The sequence below is a fragment of the Rattus norvegicus genome, chromosome 17, assembly GCF_036323735.1.
Source record: "Rattus norvegicus strain BN/NHsdMcwi chromosome 17, GRCr8, whole genome shotgun sequence".
NCBI lineage: Eukaryota > Metazoa > Chordata > Mammalia > Rodentia > Muridae > Rattus > Rattus norvegicus.
In genome coordinates, this window is record NC_086035.1 from 18,200,110 (window position 1) to 18,221,810 (window position 21,701).

The 21,701-nt window shown below is 38.2% G+C and overlaps 1 protein-coding gene across 2 annotated transcripts in view; it reads left to right on the forward strand.

The window, feature by feature from the left end:
• Positions 1 to 21,701, forward strand: part of Nup153 (nucleoporin 153) — a 52,676-nt gene that overhangs the window by 21,676 nt on the left and 9,299 nt on the right. Inside the window, 12 exon segments of one of the 2 annotated variants that reach the window (NM_001100470.1) lie at positions 2,357 to 2,473; positions 2,575 to 2,619; positions 2,702 to 2,755; positions 4,257 to 4,403; positions 7,144 to 7,190; positions 7,598 to 7,727; positions 10,699 to 10,836; positions 11,309 to 11,407; positions 12,796 to 12,880; positions 14,798 to 14,926; positions 17,568 to 18,173; positions 21,368 to 21,559. In NM_001100470.1, the coding sequence (NP_001093940.1) occupies positions 2,357 to 2,473; positions 2,575 to 2,619; positions 2,702 to 2,755; positions 4,257 to 4,403; positions 7,144 to 7,190; positions 7,598 to 7,727; positions 10,699 to 10,836; positions 11,309 to 11,407; positions 12,796 to 12,880; positions 14,798 to 14,926; positions 17,568 to 18,173; positions 21,368 to 21,559 (1,789 nt within the window). 2 annotated transcript variants of the gene reach the window in all.

Here is a 21,701-nt window from a genome sequence, read left to right on the forward strand (position 1 = left end):
TGTTAGCTATTTATAAATAGGCTGGCCAAGCACTTGGGAGGTAGAGGCAGGTGGATCTCTCTTGAGTTCTAGGCCAGCCTGGTCTACAGAGAGTTCCAGCACTACACACACACACACACACACACACACACACACACACACACACACACACACACGGCGAGGGAGGAAGAGGAGAGATCGATCCTGTCTCAAAAAATGAAGGTGGGGAAAAATTAGGCTACATTTTTGAGATATTAGTCATCATGCTAGCTATATCAGGTTTGTGGTGTCCATGTGGTTGGGATGCTGTAATGTATCTTTGAAAAAAACGTGTTTTTATTGAAATTGGTAAGATTTCTGTGTATTAAGGAGGTGGAGATGGCTCAGTGTTTAAGAGCACCAACTGCGGGGCTGGGGATTTAGCTCAGCGGTAGAGCGCTTACCTAGGAAGCGCAAGGCCCTGGGTTCGGTCCCCAGCTCCGAAAAAAAAAAGAACCAAAAAAAAAAAAAAAAAGAGCACCAACTGCTCTTCCAGAGGTCCTGAGTTCAATTCCCAGTGACCACATGGTGGCTCACAACCATCTGTAATGAGATCTGATGCCCTTTTCTGCTGTGTCTGAAGACAGCTACAGTGTACTTATATAATAAATCTTTTTTTTTTTAAAGTCAAGGTTTTGTTTTCTAACCCCAATTGTGTATTTCTTCTCTTCCCTTTCCTCCCATTTGCTTCTAGCTCCCCTTAATCTCTTCCAAATCCATTGCTTTTTACTTTGCTAGGAGTGTGCATGCCATATGTTACTTGTATGTACATAATCTAAGGGTTGACCATTTGATATTGGATGACCAATTGGTGTGCTTTTCCTTAGGAAAGACAATTTCTTCTGATCAGTGATCCTTAATTGCTTATAATTTGTCTAGATTGAAGCCTTGTGAGCCTTCCTCCTTCCATGTTAGATATATATTGGTGACATCCTTGTTCAGTCAGCTACATTGGTCAGATTTAATAGATGTAGCATCCCTTGACATTTCTAGGAGACATAGTCTCAGAGCAAACTCCCTTGTTCCTCTGGCTCCTACAATCTTTCTACAACTTCTTTGCAGTAGTCCCTGGAGCCTGTGGTGTAGGAGTTTTGCTATAGATGTATAAGTAGGGGCTGGGCTCTCCAACTCTACTTTTTGACCAGTTATAGTTGTATTTAATGGTGTCTGTTACAAAGAGACATCTTTCCTTTATGAAAGATGTGCATATAAGTACATACACCCTTGGGTAGTTGGCTAGGTTTCCAGTATGAGGCATGATTTCCTTCTTGTTGAGTGGGCCTTAAGTGCAGTTAGAGAACTCTTGGCTACAAGGTTCACAGTTGGGGTTGTTCCATGCTGGTAGTTGTGGTTCATTGGCATTATAGCTTGATTGATAGCTTCTCTCCCTTGGAAGCTGATCCTCAGGGAGAAAGCTTGCACATCAGATCTAAAGCTCTTTCTTCAAGAAATTTTTATTTGAAAATCTCTTTGTTGTACTAGTTATGGTAAATTAAGTCATAGTTATAAAATGGTTAAATTTCTATTACTTTAGAATCTTGTCTTTTTGATAGTTCTTTGAATTCTAATGAATTATTATTGTTATTGTTGTTGTTGTTTACGTATACATCATGCCTGCATGTATGCCTGCAAGGCAGAAGAGGGCACCGGATCTCATTATAAATGGTTGTAAGCCACTTTGTGGTTGCTGGGAATTGAAAAGGAAGAGTGCTCTTAATCTCTGAGCCATCTCTCCAGCCCCCATGAAATATTTAATACTCAACATTACAGATGTCTTGATTTGTCAGTGTGTTTGTTTTTGTTTTTTATTGAACATCTGGTCAAGCTATTGCAAAACATTTTTATGGCTTATCCAGTTCTCATCTTGGAACACATAGATAAAATTCCTTTTTAGAACAGTGCTGTGGTGTTTTAGAAAAAAATGGCCTCCAAAGACTCATAGGGAATGGCACTATTAGGAGATTTGGCCTTGTTGGAGTAGGTATGGCTTTATTGGAGGAAGTGAGTCACTTTTACCTACTCCTGCCTGCTGATCCAGATATAGAGCTCTGCCCCTTCTCTAGCACGATGTCTACCACGGCAAGCAGCTGTGCTTTCTGCCAGAGACATAAGATTAAACCTCTGAAACTGTAAGCCAGCCAGTGTTGCTATGGTCATGGTGTCTTCACAGCAATACGACCCTAAAACAAGTGCATTTTGCTTGTTTTTCACTTCTGATTATTAAAGTAATTCAGTTGTCAAGAGAATTGGTTTCAGTAGTTGCATAGCCTATGTCCTTTCAGATAAGTCCTTGGACTTACTATATGTTGCAGCAAGTAACACAGACTTTGTTTTCTAGGCTCCAGTTCGAAGACAGATGAAAGCCAAGCAGCTCAATGCACAGTCTTATGGTGTGACCAGTTCAACAGCACGGCGGATATTGCAGTCATTAGAAAAGATGTCAAGCCCTCTTGCGGTAAAAGTTTCAAATCATAATGAAATGTAATGCAGCAGAATTTGAATTTAGTGAAAAGTTTTACTTTTGTTGCTAATGTTTTGTTATTGTAATGTTAACAGGATGCAAAAAGAATTCCATCTGCTGTTTCTTCTCCTCTGAATTCTGTACGTTAACTTTAAATCTTACATGATATGATAGTTGTTTTTCAGTATCCTACATATTTTTAACACTTTCTCTTTTTTTCAGCCCCTTGATAGGAGTGGGATAGATAGCACAGTTTTTCAGGCAAAAAAGGAAAAGGTAAGCTATGTAAAATGTCAGAAGCTTTGTTGGGTTTACAGTTAGAAACTATATAGATTGATAGCCACTAGGGAACGTGTTTGAAGAAGGGAGTGTTTCTACTTTAGACTTTGTAGCTTCTCTGACAGCCTTGGGGTGACCAGCGTAGGGAGCACATTCAGCATTTTCACCCTTATGTTCATGACAGTCTTCATGGCTCACTATATAGGTAAATAAAGCTAGGAGTGAAAGTGTCTCCAGTGTTTAGTCATTTGAGTACAGCACACTTGTGCACTCATTGAAATAGCTGATTTTAAAGAGTTTTCATTGTCTAGCAAGCTAAATCTTGCGCATAATAGAGCTTCAGGTTTGGTTTTTCAAGGTAGGGTTTCTCTGTGTCGCCCTGGCTCTTCGGGAACCAGCTCTGTGGACTAGGCTGGCCTAAACTCACAGAGTTCTGCCTGCCTCTTGAGTGCTGAGATTAAAGGCATGGCCTACCACTGCCTCGCCTGAGCTTCATTTTTGAAATGTATTTCATCATCTAGTCTGTGGCCCCCCCCCCCCTTGGGGGAGTGTTTGAATTTCTAGGGTTACCTAGATATTTGTAGTTAGGTAAGAGGAATCTACTATGAGCCACTTTCATGGTGTTAATTTAAAATGTACCTCAGACCCAGATTTAAATCATAAGAATAAAAGTTTAAGATTGTGACATAATATAAATTGTCAATAAAAATACTACAAATGGTTGAATATAGTTTAAAAGTTTATGAGTTGCTAGAAATTAAAAAACTGGAGTACAATATTCATGTGTCATTTGTGACAGAGTTCCTCATTGGGGAAGGAGAGAGCTATAGAAACTTCACAGAAAGCTTCTTCCTGGAAACCAGCACTATTGGCAGTTGTGGCTGAGTGAATAGACTATTCATGGCATGACAGTTTATGGGCACAGTGGATGTTCTTGACTTTTTAATAATCTCACACCTATAGGAGTTTTACTATATTTCAGGTTAGCAAAACACTTGTGTACTTAGACCCAAAACCAGTTCATGTCTCAGTCTGGAAGTCTTAGTATAATGTTTTATCAGTTAGACTCAATAGTATAAGGCCTTTGGTTTTGTTTGTTTGTAAAATGACTTTGAAGAATTTGCATATGTGGTTAGGGATTAGAAAACTTTGATAGCTAGTTTTAAATTTTTAATAAATGATGTTATTTGTGTATATTGTTCTGCATATATTGTATGTATATGTACCATGTACATGCCTGGTATCCTTGGAGGCCAGAAGAGAGTTTCAGATCCCCAGGAACTTGAGACATAGATGATTATAAGCTGACTATTAACTATTAGGTCATTTTGTGTGTGTGTGTGTGTGTGTGTGTGTGTGTGTGTGTGTGTGTGTGAGAGAGAGAGAGAGAGAGAGAGAGAGAGAGAGAGAGAGATTGATATTAACTATTTTGGAATAATTTGAGCTATACCACTGTTAAATAAGATTTTTTTTTTTTTGATTTCTCTTTTCTTATAAGGTGGACTCTCAGTATCCCCCTGTTCAGAGACTAATGACCCCAAAGCCAGTTTCCATAGCAACAAATAGAACTGTCTATTTTAAACCATCTCTGACCCCATCTGGTGACTTAAGGAAGACTAATCAAAGGATAGATAAAAAGAACAGTGTGAGTTTGATTGTTTATTCTGTTTTCTTAAGACAGTGTCTTGCTATGTAGCTGGTCTGGAACTCAGTAGATAATTAACCTCACGTTCGTTCATATCAGTTACATTGCTTCGCCTTTCAAGTGCTGGGTTATATAGGTGGATCAACCACCACATCTGTTTGAGTGTATTTTTTATCCATTTATTTTTTTCTTCTTGAACTAGTCTTTGAATATTGGCTGGATTGAATAAGGAAGAAAATGTAAATTAGAGGCCCACTGGTGTCATCTGGTAATTGTATGGTGTATGATGTCTGTAAACTGGTGAAGAGTTAGAATTGATATCCCTTCAGAATAGCCTTTACATTGATCAAATCCTAAATTTGTATGGGTAAATTTACTGCTTAAATAAGTTTTGTTAGGTTTACTTATCTATGAATTTTATTTGTGTGACTGATATATAAAAAGTTTCAGATGTCATCTCATTTGACTGAAGTAATTTTATATTAACTCATCTTTAAAAAATATGTATACAGTTTTATCTGCTTCTCTAAACTAGAACCCAAAGTTTTAGATACTGCTTTTGGGTTTTTCCCCCTAGATCACATAATGGTTTATTTTTTTGAGATGTTTTATGTACCATAAAGTTAAGTATTTGATGCTTATTCATTAGTGGTTTTAGAACATCCATAGGCGTTGAGCCATAACTGTGTTAAGTTGTAGGACATTTTCATAATTTCCTAAACTTTTTTAATAACTGTTGTCAGGGTAATGGTAATGATTATATACTTGTAGCAGATACTATTGTTTTTAAAGCAGGGTATTATTTCATAAAATGGTTTTATGGAACTTATTACTTGGGCTCTTTGGAGTCTTTTCAGAGTTTGCTCTAATGTATAATGCTGCTGTAGACTTACTTAGGTACACTTTTGTGGGTATGAGTTTTTATTTTTCTTAGGTCTTTGCCTAGGAGTGGAATTGCTAGGCATGTTTTTAAAGAGACCAGGCTAGTTGTCAAAATGTCTCACATTTTGGGTTACTTGTCATTTACTTTAGAGAAAGTTTTTTTAGTTTATCGTTTTACTGTTTGTGCCTACACTCTTTTCCAGTCTCATAAAAACAGCTCAGTTTCTTGAAAAACATTACATTTGGTAGACTAGTGTAGTGATTACCCAGGTACTAGCTAATATTAGTTTATTAGTCATTAATTTTTTGTCGTATTAGGGTATCTTTATTGAACCTTCCTATTTTCAAGAGTAAAAAATATTATTATTAATAATTAGTCAAGCCTAATTGCTTGTCAAGGCTTCCAAGGCAAGTGCTTTACCACAGAGCTACATCTCAGCTTGTAAGAAAAGTACTAGTATTTTACTAAATTTGTCTCTTTCCCCCCTCTGTTTATTTTACAAATTAGGATTCTCTGTAGTAGATAATAGAGTTCAAACCCAAGAAGAGAATCTTGGTGCTGCACAAAACTATAAATTTTATTTAGATGTTAAATACTGACAGACATCATCAAGACCGTGACATGTAGTTGTCATCTGTCTTTGTCTTCATTAATCTAGAATATTTTTGAAAAGACGAGTTAGTTACTGTATAGAATGCACAGCGCTAAGAGATTGTCCTGGGTGGGTCTAGATTCTGGTTATTCCTGGTTATCCACTGAAGGAGGGTTGAGCTCATCTTAGGGCTCAAGTGGAACTTATCCTGTTTTTTTTTTTTTTTAAAGATTTATTTTTTATTTTATGTATATAATAAGTACACTGTCACTGTCTTCAGGCACACCAGAAGAGGGCATTAGATCCCATTACAGATGATTGTGAACCACCCTGGTTGCTGGGAATTGAACTGAGGACCTCTGGAAGAGCTGTCAGTGCTCTTAACCACTGAGCCATCTCTCCAGCCCTCTCCTGTCTATTTTTGATCCCATTAGCATTATTGAGAATTTTTGCCTCAAGCTGTTTTTGATTGCACTGTGGTAGACTTTTAGTTCTATTGTTCTTTTTCCATCTATTGATTGGCCCTTTGCTGTAGAGAATTTTCTGTGTTTAACTGAATCCTTAATTTTAGAGTTGCTTCTTTGATGCTTATCTTCCCCTGTATTTGCCTTTGAATGGATTCTGTGTCCTTTTATTATGCCCCATCAGTTTTGGGTATCTTATTTTTTTATATTGCAAGGTAATTCCGAATCTTGTACATTTCTGGTTCTCTGATAGTTCTGATGAGTTGGGAGTACTTTATATCTCAGATTCTGTCCTTGTAAAGTTGTCTATCATTTAGTACAGCAAAAAGGAAAGTTGTCCCCTAAAAGTCAGTGTGACCTTTGGACTAGTAGATGTGTGACATTTTGTATATATGCTCATATTACAGTGCACAGTGCAGTTGTGACCTTTGGTTAGCATTCAAACACAATGTCTAAATTACATATACCAAGGCCATTAGAAAATCAAATTTTTAATTTCAAATAATAAAATTTATAAGTAAAAGGATGTTAAGAGAGTTTGAATCTATGGATGTAGCTTTCAGTGGTGGAAGTACTTGCCTTGCATTTGATAAGGCTGAGTTAATCACAGCACTGAAAAAAAAAACTAAGCCAGAAATGCTCACCTGTGATCTCTGCACTTGATGGGTGGAGGCAGCGGGAACTAGATCTCAAGTTCAGTCTGAGCTGTATACGGAGTTCGAGGCACTCCTCATTATTACCCCACTCCCCAAATAATTGTCATTTTTTAAATAAAATCCTCATACTATTTTTTTCTTTCAGACTGTAGATGAAAAAAATATCTCAAGACAAAATAGAGAGCAAGAAAGGTAATGTCATCATATACTGCAAATGGATTTCTTTATATTTGTAGGGTTCATATTTACAATAGCCTTGAAGATAAAGAAAATTGAAACGTATACTTAGGTGGTGAGCGAGATGCTCAGCAGGTCAGGGTACTCTACCAAACCTGAAACCTGTGTTTAGTCCCACGTAGTGGAAGGAGAGACCTGACTGCCAAGAGCTTTCCCACTAACCTTCACAAGCTGCCCATACTAAGATCATGTGTGCTTACATGCCCATGAATGTATGAATACATAAATAAATGCAGAAGAAATTTCAAAGTATATTTGGCTATACCCTAATTGTTTTGTTAGCTGATCTGGTGTTTGAATATTTAACAGTTTCTGCAACAAAATATTGAAATTGTTCTAATTTTCTTTTTTTTGTTTGCTAGTGGCTTTTCATACCCCAATTTCAGTATTCCTGCAGCCAATGGTTTATCTTCTGGAGTAGGTGGTGGAGGTGGCAAGATGAGAAGAGAGAGAACAACACATTTTGTTGCTTCTAAACCTTCAGAGGAGGAGGTAGGCTCACATTTTATAGAACTTTGAGAGGGTCGGGGTGAAGTAAGGCCTATAGGAATGGGGCTTGAAGATTTGGAGTGAAGAGTATCGACCATTGAAACCATCCTTTCGACCATTGCTCTAATACCCAGCCCAGAGGCCTCAACTTCACGAATTGGGTAAAATAACTTTAAAAAACCCCTCCACCTTTTTATTTTATGTATTTTTGTATGTGAGATAATTCCCATCGACATTATTGGATTCTCTGGTTGCTGCCTTCGGGTTTTGCTTGTTTCTCAAGTGTACATACGATTAACACTGTGTACTCTCTCTGCGATGGTTCATGTTTAATGGAACAATGGAATTTACATTTCTCTGCTGTTTATCCTTTGTGCAGATTTACTACAATTAGTCCATTCTCTCATCAGGGTACATTTGGGCTGATCCCCAGTATGTGCTAAGGTGAATATTGATACACTTCTCCTTTGCCATGTGCAGTTTGGTCTGGAGGATATTTACCAGGAATGAGGTTTTTGGACTACAGGATTTGACATGTCTTTAAATGTGTTGTTGGTCTTGGCTATTATTCTCTTCACAACACTCCATGTGATCATAGATGGATCTTAATTTTTAAAATTTTTCCTTACTAGCATTTGGTTTTGGTCCATTTCTAGTGTGATAGCTAGAAAAAAAGTCACCCGGGCTTTATTTTGCGTCTTGTTTCATGGGAAGGAGGAATCTTTTGTATGTGTTTTGTGACCATTTAGGTTTGTCTTTTATTATTTTCCTATTAATTAGGATGAGTTCTTGGACTGGTGAGGTAGCTCTGGGTAGAGGTGCTGCTGCCAATCTGGTGACTTTAGTTTCATCCGTTCCCATGGTGGAATAGGAGGTCTGAGTCTGCGGGTTGTTGGTTAACCGCCACATGTGTGTGTTTACATGTGCACACACACAAACACACACAGAAGTAGGTAAATTTGAAAAAGAATTGATCTCTAGGTATTGTTTAGATATAGAACATAGAGACTAATTGAAGATTGGTTAAATTGACTTTCTGTCTAGAGATTGCTCATTTTATTTATTTATTTTAGCTACTTTTTGAGTTGGAACATCCCGTTTCAGTCTTCTTAAAATTGATTTCATCCAAGCTAAATCATTTTAGGCTTTCACCACCTTCTAAGATGTTCAACTTACTTGCTCCTTTAATTGGAATGTAGGGCTTTATAAACTTTTATGTGTAGGGGTGCTTTGACTGCGTGTTATTTCTTTGCACCACACACATGCAATGCCCATGGAGGTTTGAAGAGGGCGTTGCAGTCCTTCAAATTGGAGCCATGGATAGTTGTGAACCACCATCTAAGGTTGGGAACTGACTGAACTCAGCCCTCCTGCAACAGCAGCCAGTACTCTTAACAAGGCAGCCATCTTTCCAGCCTTGGGGACTTAATACTTTGACTTACTTGTTTCCAGTTACAATTTCTCATTATGTTTATTGTATTTTAAAGTTTAAAACTTATATTTCATTAATAGGGATTTTTTTTCTAGTATGTGATTGTGGTCACATGTGTGGAGACCATTGGACAGCATCAGGCATTGATCTTTGTCTTCCTCTTTGTTTGATACAGGATCTCTGTTGTTTGCTGTGTTCATGCCAGGCTAGCTGGCTGGTAACTGCTGGGAATTCTCATCTATGCCTCCCGGTTTGTTATGGGAGCAGGGGGATTACCAGATATTTGCTGCCTGTGGTTTTATGAACTCAGGTCCTCACACTGGTCAAAAGAGCTTTTTCCCACTGAATTATCTTCCTCAGCTCAGTGTTTGTTGTTTGAAGTTGAATTTAAAATCTGTCAGTGTTTGCTTTTATAGATTTTTGTGCAGTTTTTTCACTCCAATTTTTTCCCCTGGTTAGTTTTGCTTCTTGAGTACCAGAATGAAAACTCCAGCAATGTAACTTTGTTAGGATTATGCTAAGGGCTTTGGTTTAGTTGTCTGGGGGTTGTTTTTGCTTGTCACTGGAGTGTTGTAAAGGGACATGTTCTGCCTTTTTGAAAGAAAACTTGAGCTTTGAATGCCCTTGGTCATACAATATGTACATTTTGTACTTTGTATGGCATACTCATTTGGTTTTTTCCCTAAAAAGTATATTTATGTGTGTGAGTACACTGTAGCTGTCTTCAGACACACCAGAAGAGGGCATCAGATCCCATTACAGATGGTTGTGAGCCACCATGTGGTTGCTGGGATTTGAACTCAGGACCTCTGGGAGAGTAGCAGTCAGTGCTCTTTTTTTTTTTTGTTGTTGTTCTTTTTTTTCCGGAGCTGGGGATCGAACCCAGGGCCTTGCGCTTCCTAGGCAAGCGCTCTACCACTGAGCTAAATCCCCAACCCGCAGTCAGTGCTCTTAACCACTAAGCCATCTCCCCAGCCCTTGATTTGCTTTTTTAAAAAAATGTTTTAGGTGTTCCTGTATGGAGTGTGCGTATGTGGGTTGTGCTCTTGAGACATGTGTGGCATTGTTTCATAGTGGAGCCCTAAATGTAATACAGAGGAAGACATTTCCCCCATTTTAAAATACTTTTTTTTTTAGTTGGTGTGTGTGTGTGTGTGTGCGCGCGCACGCGCGCACAGTCAGTGTTTGCTATGGTGGACAACTTTTAGGAGGAGGTTTTCTTATACCACTCTGGGTTCTGGGGATAGAGCTCAGGTCGTCAGACTTCTCCAGTGTGCAGTTTTGCCTGCTCAGCCTGCTCGCCGACTCTTATTCTTATAAGATTGGAAATTGGTGCTGAAATTAGGTTACATGGCAGTTGGTGTCACAACTGGGAATTCAAGCCTTGTTTAGGTTTTTAATTCAAGTGCTCTTGTTAATTTTGCATGGGGTCTGCTTTCTTCATATTTAAAACTTGATCATAGCTACGTCATTTCTCTTTGAACATAGTAAAATAATAAAAGCACATGACATGACATTCTTACAAAACATGCTGTGTTTTAGGAAGTAGAAGTACCATTGTTACCGCAAATCTCTCTACCAATCAGCAGTTCTTCACTGCCCACCTTCAACTTTAGTTCCCCTGCGATCTCGGCTGCTTCTTCGTCATCAGTCAGCCCTTCTCAGCCATTATCAAACAAGGTATATAGAACCACTGTATAAGTGAGGTTATGTCTGTTTTTACTCTTTAATTTTTAAAAGTGGTTTTCACTATAAAAATCAACTCAAACTAAGAGAAAAATGGAAAAAATATTGGGGAGTTGGTGCTGGGAATTGATTCAGGGCATTTTTCATATTGGAAAAGTCTGTCTTCCACATCCCAAGAAGTGTGAATGATGTTTTATTTTTTTAAGTGTATGAATATATAAGTGGGAGTATTCACATCTCATATAGTCTATACTAGACCAAAGTTGTTCTCCAAACAGTATTTCTAGTTCAGGAAAAAAAGTTACTAGGCAATGTTTTGCTTTAAAAAAATCAAAGTGGTTTTTAAATTTAAATGGAAAAAGTGCTATTATTTCTTTGAGATAATCTTAAAGTCTATTTTATTGTTCATTCTTCTAAGTAGCTTTTTTGTGTGTGTGTCATTTTTCATCACTCTTTAAAAAACCAGGTACAGATGACCTCTCTGGGCAGCACAGGCAATCCCGTGTTCACCTTTTCCTCTCCCATTGTGAAGTCCACGCAGGCAGACGTGCTACCTCCAGCATCTGTAAGTACCACCCAGGGACAGCTCGGGATTGATTTCAGAGCTATGGTGTATTTTTTAAAATAATTTTTAAAAAAGTCAAACCCAAGATTTCATTGGTAGTAAAATGCTTCTCTAGCATTACAGGAAATTTTTTGTATTTTCTAGTACATACTTAGATAATGTGTACATGCATTTTCTTCTGTGTAGTTTGGGCAGTTAAAGTGAAGATATTCTGATTTCACTAGTACCTTTTCAGTTATTCCTAAAGAAGTGCATTCACTTGCACTCATTCATACTCTAGAAATTGAACATGACATACCTATCGATGTCCATATTCAAAGTTCCCTCATAACTACCCTGTAATGCTGATTAGTTTCTGTCTGTTGTAGATAAGATGGAAAGACCTTGGCAGCTACATCATGGCATTTAAAGCTCTTTAATCATTTTTAATCCTGAACAGGATCTGTAATATATCATCTTTTATATATTGCTTTTAGATATTTATTTATTTATTTGTTTATTTATTTATTTATTTTTTTGGAGTTGGGGACCGAACCCAGGGCCTTGTGCTTGCTAGGCAAGCGCTCTACCACTGAGTCAAACCCCCAACCCCGATATTTTTTTATTTTTATTTTTATTTATTTATTTATTTATTTTTTGAGACAAGGTCTCACTGTGTAGCCCTTGGCTGTTTTGGAGCTCTTTATGTAGGCTAAGATAGCCTTGACCTCAAAGAGATCTACTTGCCTTTGCTTCCCAAGTACTGGGATCAGGCCACACCTGGCTTGTTTTCAGGTTTTGAATGTATGCTTGGTCTTTTGTTTTGTTGTTGATTTGTTTTTGTTATAGGTATTATGGATACAATTAATTTTCTTGGATCTCTGAAGTCCATTTCTTGTTCCCCAAGCGCTCTCATTCATATATATAATTTAGGAGGTGGGATATTAGAGTTTTGTGAGTATTTTATGTAATATTTTGAAAGAAGAAAATATATAAAGAATGAAAAATGCTGTCAAAGTGACATGCCATGGTTTTTTTTTTTTTTTTTTTTTTTGTTCTTTTTTTTTCCGGAGCTGGGGACGGAACCCAGGGCTTTGCGCTTCCTAGGCAAGCGCTCTACCACTGAGCTAAATCCGCAACCCCATGCCATAATGTTAATACAGAAAAATTCATTTAAGAAAGATTCTGGCTGTGTTGCCTAGGCTCACTTCAAACTGGGCTCAAGTACTTTTTTCTCCCTTAGCTTCCCTGTTTATAGGTATATAAATTTTAAATCTAGAAATTATAAAATATGAAAAGCTATTTACTCGTAATTGAAATTTGCTATACTATTGATGTCATCTCAAACTAAGTTCTCTTACTTGTTTCACAATATTCTGACACCTGATTCACACCTTTTCTCATTGTAGATTGGATTTACGTTTAGTGTGCCTCTTGCAAAAACAGAACTTTCTGGCCCTAATAGTTCTTCAGAAACAGTTTTAAGTAGTTCAGGTAAGTGAGAAAAATACTTCACATTCTTTACAAAACTAACACCCTCACTGTGTGTTAGAAGTAGTACTTCAGATTCTTTGGTCATTCTTAAAAGTGCCTTAAATAGTGAGAGCTATTTTACCTGAAGTGTTTTTGTTGTTGTTGTTTATTTTTATTATGGTAACAGCTTGGTTTACAGTAAGCAGGTCATATGGTGTATTTGTTCTCTTAGAATAAGGTACTAAGTTTTTGTCATTGATGTCTTATTACCACTGGGGGTTTGGCTATATTCTAGTTATGGTGGATCCAATCTTTATTTTTACTGTGTACTTTCTATAGAAGCATTTTTATTTATGTATTATGCTGAATTCAACAGATTAGTGATGAATAGTTTCTGAACTGAAGAAACTTTACATCTTGAGTGAATAAAATAATCAAACCATTAAAACAGGCTTTTGGAATGGTGGTGGGTTTTGGTGTTTGGGAAGTATAAAAGCACTGAGTTTTAGGTTAAGAGTTTGGAGCAAGGAAAGGGCAGGACAGAAGTGCGGCTGATTTACACTTGGCACATCTTTGTCATGGGGCCGGAGAAGAAACAGTAAGTCCTAAAGCCCTTGTCTTCCATGTTGAACTGACTTAATTGACAAGGCACACTTCCCCACCCCAGTATTGGTCCTTGCTTATACTAGGTAGGTTTTATTCTGAGAGGGTTGGTTTTGTTCTTGTTTTGCGAGAGAGTCTAAGCATCTCAGGCTATCCTGGAAGTGTGTAGACCAAGCTGACTCTCAGAGATTCCCGTCTCTGTCCTGAGTGCTCAGACCAAGGGTGTGCGTTGCCCGTTGCTTTTGTATGGGAGTAAGTGAAGCAGTGGGATGGAGTGACAGTGCTGCAGTGAGGACGAGCATCCGTGATGTACATTGTGGATAGAATGTTGTCAGGTGGAGATTTCAGTTGAGGACTCAAGCCTTGTCTTAAAGTGTTTTGATTTTTTCCAAAATCTAGATCCTTTTAAAAAATATATATTATTAAACCAAAAAGAAGCTCGAAATGTCTTTGGATTTTCTACTGATCTAAGCAATAAGAAACAGACCACAGAAGGGTTCTAAAAAACAGTGTGGTCTTCCTCACCTCACCCATTCAAGTTTGGTGAGACAGATCTGATCATAGAACTTACTTAGCAAGCAATTCCAGTTGTAATTCTTACCATTAGTTATTGTCTTGAATGTTGTTAGGGATTTAGGAAAAACTTTGAATTGCTCGATCTCGAGACTAGTTTCAACAAAAATCTCTAGACATAAACCTGCTTTGCCAGTTAGGCTTTATGAATTTTTGTGGACTGCATAGCATTCTGTTTCATATTTTATGTAATAAGATCTTTATTATTAATATATGTTTTTCTGTACTATAATTGAAGGATAGTTTCAATCATAGTATGGATTACTAGATGTGAAACCCTGCTATTTAAGGTCACAGTCTACTGAGTCTAGATAACTCCTGTGAGCTCAGTGCAAAATGGAGGACTCACACTCCCTTTTCCAGCAGGGCTTTCTTTGCTCTGCCTGACCTTACCTGGTGAGCCAGACCCCCACAGACTGTACCTGAGGATGTCTGTCTCTGTCACATAATCCTTGGGGAACCTACAAATTCAGCTTCCCCTGTCCTCTTAAATCTGCCCAGCAAGTACCTGGGATTCCTGGAATGCCTCTCAATGCAAATGAGGCACTCACTGGGAGAAAAAGCTGAACAGGAAGCCACACTCATTGGCTGACAGTTGTCTTTGTTACCTTTTCTCTGTGGGAGTCTGAGGAGGAAGGTACAGTGTAGAGTTTCGAAGTGGCAGATCCACTGCCCTTTGTTACTTGTCCATTATTTTTGAATTGCATCGACTTTTTCAGAGTTTTAGAAACTGATCAAAAAGTTTTTTTTATGATTTAAAAGTTACAGCTCAAGATAACACTGTAGTGAATAGTTCAAGCTCTAAGAAGCGAAGTGCCCCTTGTGAGGACCCTTTTACACCTGCAAAGATCCTGAGAGAAGGAAGTGTTTTAGACATTCTGAAAACGCCTGGTAAGTGAACAGCTGCCTTTTTGATAGTGAAAATTTCTATTGTAAACTCATGCTTACAGTAATGTAAACATAAATGTTGTTACATTATGTTATACATCTTAAAAATACAAGTAAATGCATGTAGGAAGATGACTCTTGAATGCAGATATAATGTGATATAAATTCTTTTATGAGAACTATTTTAGAAGGCTTCACTTCTTTGTCGTTCAAGGATTGTATTAACAGGGAAATCTCTTTAAGAGGTGAGTATAGGAAAAGCACATGACTCAACGTTTACTGCCTTTGCTGTCAGCACCTTTCACTGATGAGATCATTGAACTGCCACAGCCTCACAGTTCTCTCCAGTTTGGCATGCATGTGCCACTAGGCTAAGTTTGCAGAAGTGTAGCGTATATGAAGAATTGTAGTGTGGTATTTGTTTATTTTTTTATTTACATTTATTTATTTTTATTTTGGTGGAGGGTCAGGGTGGGGGGTCTTTCTCAGTGTAGCCCTCATCCTCCTGGAATTTGTTCTGTAACTAGGCTGACTTTGAATTCATCCTGCCTCTGCCCCCTGAGGGCTAGTATTAAAGGTTTGTGTTAGCACCACCCAGCACAATCAAAGTTTATATGTATTCAGGCATAGTATAATAATACTTGTAATTATCCTGTTAGAGTAACAGGTAACTAACTTGAAGAGGATTACTAGAAATTAAGTAAGAATACTTAATTTGAATACTTTTCAATTTGAATCAGAAGAGAATGTTCATAGTTTGAATTCTAGCGAATTCTGGATGTGAAGTTGTTTATAAGCTAACCTAATAGCCCAGAAAAAAATGCAGACTTACTCAGCAGATGTATTCAGTGTACAATGGGTTAAGGTTTAAAAAGTAACCCTATTGGCCTCTTTAACAAGGTTCAAAGGGTTTGGTGGTTTGGGCTCAGATTTTTCCCTTTAGAAGATGGTACACGCTGCCTACATAGGAGCTATGACTAAATTCCAAAGTACATGGACTAGAATTACCAATTAGCAGGTGGAGCCAAATGTGTAGCTTTTTTTCTCACATATATTTAGAGCTACAGTTTGCATTCATAATCTTGACATCCATCCATCCATCCATCCATCCATCCATCCATCCATCCATCCTGAGACAAAGTTTCTCTTGTAACTTTGGCTGTCCTGGAATTCACTCTGTAGACCAGGCCTCATCCTGCCTCTGCCTCCCAGTGCTGAGATAAAAAGTGTGAACCAAAAGCGTCTGCTACCACCACCCAGCATCATGTCCCCTTTTAACTAAGCTTTACATAGAAAACAGTAGGAGACTTAATTTGAATTGAATTTGGAAAACCTGACAATGGAAGGAAAAAAAAAAACATTCAGTGGCTCCCAGGGAAAAATTGCTTCTGGGATTATGCCAGCCTGATCATGGGCAGCATATGGAAGCTCATGACTTTCATTCTCTTTTACTTTTTGAATATAGGGTGGAACTGTGTGAACGTGGCTGGCCTGGAAGTTCACTGGGCCATTATGTTAACTAGGTTGTTCACAAACAAATGATCTGCCAGTGTTGCCTCCAGACTGCTAGGATTAAAGGAGTGCCCTACTCTGCTTGGCTGGATAATACCTTGACAACACTAGACAGACTGTACCAGTCTTTCTTTTCTTTCCTGTGGTACTAAAGGCTGGGAAAACCAGATCCCTGATGGTGTGGGTGTATGGTATGAAAGGTAGCTTGTTTCAAAGAAAGACATTTCCTAGGTATTGAGTCAATTTAATGAAAGCTTCCCCACTTCCATACCAGAGTTCCATGTGAATATTTTTCTTAAACTATTCCTTCAGTACTTCAGCAAGAAGTACTCCAAAACTGTATTGATGAGCGATGTCACGCATCTAACTTGGGTTTCTGTCACTAAGATTTCTCCTTGGTGAGGACAGACAGTGTCTTAGTCACTTTGTTTATAGGCCTGTCTAGAGGTTTGCCGCATCTTTGTTGGGACTTAACAACTGTTCAGTTTTAAAGGTGACTAATTAAAAGACGATCCTTGATCTAGGCTTAGGTGGTGTACACTCTAATTCCAGCACTTAAGATTGGGGGCAGGTGATGAACTCAAGTTTGACCTCAGCTAGATACTGAGACCCTATGACAAAATATCAATCCTGGATAGATGGAAGGACTTCTATGAAATGCCTGTTTTACACTGGCCTTTAGCCGGACTTCAGGTAGAAGACAACACTGGATTTTTGACTAGGCAACACTTAATGATCATAGATACTGAAGTCATGTGACATAGCTGTGGGAATACTTGGAAGAAGCAATGGATGAGGAGGAAGACTTGAGTGTACTGAGGTCATTGTTGTAGGGAGGCAGAATGACATGTGGTAGGTAGCAGTGACAGACTAGAGAAAATTGTGTATAATGTAAAGATGACCTGTTTCTATATTTATAGAACTTAGATTTAAATAAGTAGATTTAAATGTCATATAGACACATAATGATATGCTTGTGTAGGTAATTTAAAAAAGCTTAATCATTCTCAGATTGTATAACCTGATAGTTGTGGAAACCCTCCCCCCTCAATAATAATGATGTAGTTAATTATTTGATTAGAATCCCACTGGCTTGGTTTAGAGGAACACTCTTCTTTTTTCTTCACTGTAGGTTTCATGTCACCAAAGGTTGATTCTCCTGCTCTTCAGCCCACAACTACAAGCTCAATAGTTTATACAAGACCAGCAATAAGTACTTTTTCTTCTAGTGGGGTTGAGTTTGGAGAAAGTTTAAAAGCTGGATCATCATGGCAGTGTGACACATGTCTACTCCAGAACAAAGTCACAGACAATAAGTGTATAGCCTGTCAAGCAGCAAAACTGCCACTGAAAGAAACTGCTAAACAGACTGGAATTGGGACACCAAGCAAAAGTGACAAGCCAGCTTCTACATCAGGGACAGGTTTTGGAGATAAATTTAAACCAGCAATAGGAACTTGGGATTGTGATACCTGTTTAGTGCAAAATAAGCCTGAAGCAGTAAAATGTGTAGCCTGTGAAACACCCAAACCTGGCACTGGTGTGAAGCGAGCCCTTCCATTGACGGTGGCTTCAGAAAGTCCTGTGACTGCTTCCTCTTCTACCACCGTGACCACTGGTACACTAGGATTTGGAGATAAATTCAAAAGGCCCGTGGGATCTTGGGAGTGTCCGGTATGCTGTGTTTCTAATAAGGCAGAAGACAGCAGATGTGTCTCCTGTACATCTGAGAAACCAGGTATGTTTTACAGCTATGGCTATGAAATAGTTTTACTCATTACTTTGGTAGAACATTTAACTGTGAGACGGCCTAGAAAACCCTGGTGTTTAAAATGGTTCCAGACGAGCATTTCTTATGTCTTAATTTTTTAAAAACTATCTTGGAGTTTACATCTCTTGATTAGGTTTAGATTACTTGTTCTCACAGACTAGGTTGTGAACTGACACATTCTGTGCTGCTTGTTCTGTGTGGTGTCATTAGAATCTAATAATAACAAGTGAAGGTACTGAAAGCTCGCAGTGGTTTAGTCTTCCTCAGACCATCTTGCTGTGTCTCCTTTGTCTATGTAGAAATGAGGGTGGTTGGTCATTTGCAAGGGGTTCTTCAAAAAGTAGGTAGTCATGCTTTAATCTGGTGCTTATTTCTGAAGATTATTGGTGTTCTCTGTAGCCATGTGCTGTCTACCAGATTGTAATTTAATTAATTTTGGTGAAAAACTCTTTAACTTGGTTACAAAAATGGAATTTGGTTTGAGATTCTCTTTATTTTAGAATTATTATTAGCAGATTTATTTTTAAATTTGTTTTGAAAGTGTATAGTAATATAGATAGCAAATAACATGTTTATTGTAGGAGTTAAGACTGTAGGAGTCACATCAGCTGTGGGTCTGTAGACATTCTGTAATGTGAGATTTACTAGCCAGATTTCTTTCCTGAGCTCTTCCTATTTCTAGTTAAAATTGGCATTAAAAGAGGATCCTGATTTCAAAATATTTAACTCTTTCCATCTGGCACTGTCTCCTCACCTCAACAAAAGTATATATGTGGAGAAAACTAGAATTCTGAGTTGACAGATGTGAGATTTTGAATCAGGAAGTAAATTATTTAGGAGCAAAGGAATTTTATGAATTAATATGAAAATACCACCACCTTTCTTCTGGGCACAATGCCCTGTCAACAAACGGATGATTTGGTCAGGTTAATTTTTTTTCTTCTAGTTTTCAGATAGAGTTTATGTAAGCCTTGCTGGCATGGAACTTGATTGATAACATAGTGTAGATATAATTATATCAAATTTGGCCTGGTCATTTACAGGGGATTCTTTAAGAGGTAAAGAACCTGTCTCTGCCTCCAGTTCTCATTTTATTTTTGGGTGGAAAAATTTTTTTTGGTATGTGTATGTGCATCTGTTTCTCTGTGTATGAGCATATGTTAGCCTGAAGAAGCCAGAAGAAGGTATTGGATTCCCTAGGACTAGAGTTAGAGATTGTGTTTCAAAACTAATCCAATCTGCAAGAGCAGCAAATACTTTTAACTGCTGAGCCATGTTTCTAAGCTCAAACTGTACCTAATATTTCAAGTTTATTTATACATTTATTCATTTTATGTGAGTGTTTTGTCTGTATCTATGTGTGGTATGTATGCATGTTGCCATAACTGCTTGACATCCATGAAGGTTAGGTGAGGGCATCAGATCCCCTAGAATTAGAATTAGGAATGATTGTGAACAATGCAGCAGAATTCAAGGTAGCAGAATTTGGAAGGACAGCTTCGGAAGTTTGCGTGAGTAATATAAATGGCAGATAATGGTGACAAAGGATCAGATGGTAGAGTTGGATAATGAGGGAGGATTTAGAACTATGTACTAATGACAGATTTCAAGGTGGTAAAGTTGACATTCAGATATATATTTGAGGCTTTTGAATTCATCACAGGGACTATATCTATACCCTTGGGACTGGAATGCAGATTTTAGGGGATTATAGCACACAGTTTGATATTTGAAGTCCTAGGAATAGATGTGAGTTCAGTGAATTGAGGAAAGCACTCCAAACTGAGAAAGAGTCAAACATCGATCTTTGACTAACTGGAATAACAACTGTGACAGAATAACCTTTGAAGGAGCTGACTAGAATAAGACCAAGACCAAGTGTTTCAGACAGAAGATTACTGGGCAGAATACTGTAAAATAGTTTTCTTTTGGATGTGATAGGGATGTTGCACTCATGAACTCTCATTGATATGTCTGCTTGCATAAGGCCTGCACAGGACCCCACAAAGCAGTCAACATTTCCAGCACAAATGAGAAAAGGGCTTACAAGGTCCCGCCCCTGTTTACTAATGGCTGCTGAGGGAGGGAGACTTAAGTTTTCTTCAGGTATGAACTCCCTGTTAGGTTACTCATGTCCCATCAATCATGTACGTGTGGGTAATACTTAGATGTTTTACATACATCTATAATAACAACTGTAGAAGAGGACATGAATTGTGAAAGACAGGTGGGAGTTGTGGGAGGAGTTGGAGCAGGAGAGATGGATATGATGAAAGCACATTATACTCATAAAGTTCTCAAAAAATGAAATGAGAAGACTCAAATAGCAGAAGGATCAGACAGATTGATTGTATGTAGAAAATGGATGAGGACTCTGGGGCCTTGTAGACCAGCTTCTGAAGAGCAGGAAGGAAGGAAGAAATGGTCACACTGGTACATCATGAAGATGGTAACTTGTCAGATGAGTAATGGACCAACAACAGACTCCGGACACAAATTTTGTTGGCAGAATAAAAGAGAACATACTTTAAAATGCAGAGACTGCTCCTGTGACTGAGATGAGTGGGGCAGCAGTGACTGTTTAGGGAGCCCAAGAATAAATGACTCTATCTGAACTCTGCTTCATACACCAGCCTTGCTGATTCATCCTTCCTGTGCCACTCCTCTCCACAAGCCTGCTGGTTCTGCCTAAAGACTGAGTTATTACTTGAGTCCTTGTCCCCTTCATCTTCCAAGGCTAAAATTGTAGATGGGCTGTGTCCCCCCAGCCTTTATTTACATGAGTTCTCCTCAGGGATCTGAAATGTCCTCTTGTTTGTTATGTAAGCACTTGAACGACTAAGTTGTCTTCTCAGCTGCAAATTAAACATGTACTCGCCCACGCACAGAGAGAGAGAGAGAGACAGAGACAGAGACAGAGACAGAACTTGGGAATAGTTCAGACTTAAGTATAAGCTCACCACTGAGAAAGGTTAAAGCAAGATGTTTATTTGCAATGTTAAATTAAGTCTGAGAAGTCTGTCCTATTTATACCACTGTAAGGCTTATTTTCTGGCTCTGTGTGTATGTGGGTGTGTAAAAAGGTTACTGAAATTTGAAAAGTCAGTGGTATCATTAAGATATAAATTTAAAAATTTCATCAGTTTCCCCATTGCTTTTAGGTTTGGTATCTGCCTCAAGCAGCAACCCTGTCCCTGTCTCTCTGCCTTCTGGAGGCTGTTTAGGATTGGACAAGTTTAAAAAACCAGAGGGAAGCTGGGACTGTGAAGTATGCCTAGTGCAAAATAAAGCGGACTCTACCAAGTGCATAGCTTGTGAAAGTGCAAAGCCAGGCACAAAGTCTGAGTTTAAAGGTAAGGCTGTGAAGGAACACCTCTGGTTCCTAGTTAAAGCAAAATGTGTTTGTACAGGTTTGGTTTTTAAGGTACCCATTCTCTGAATAATTATAAAATGAGACATGGTCCTTGAGGATTTTTTTTTTTTTTAAAAAACTTA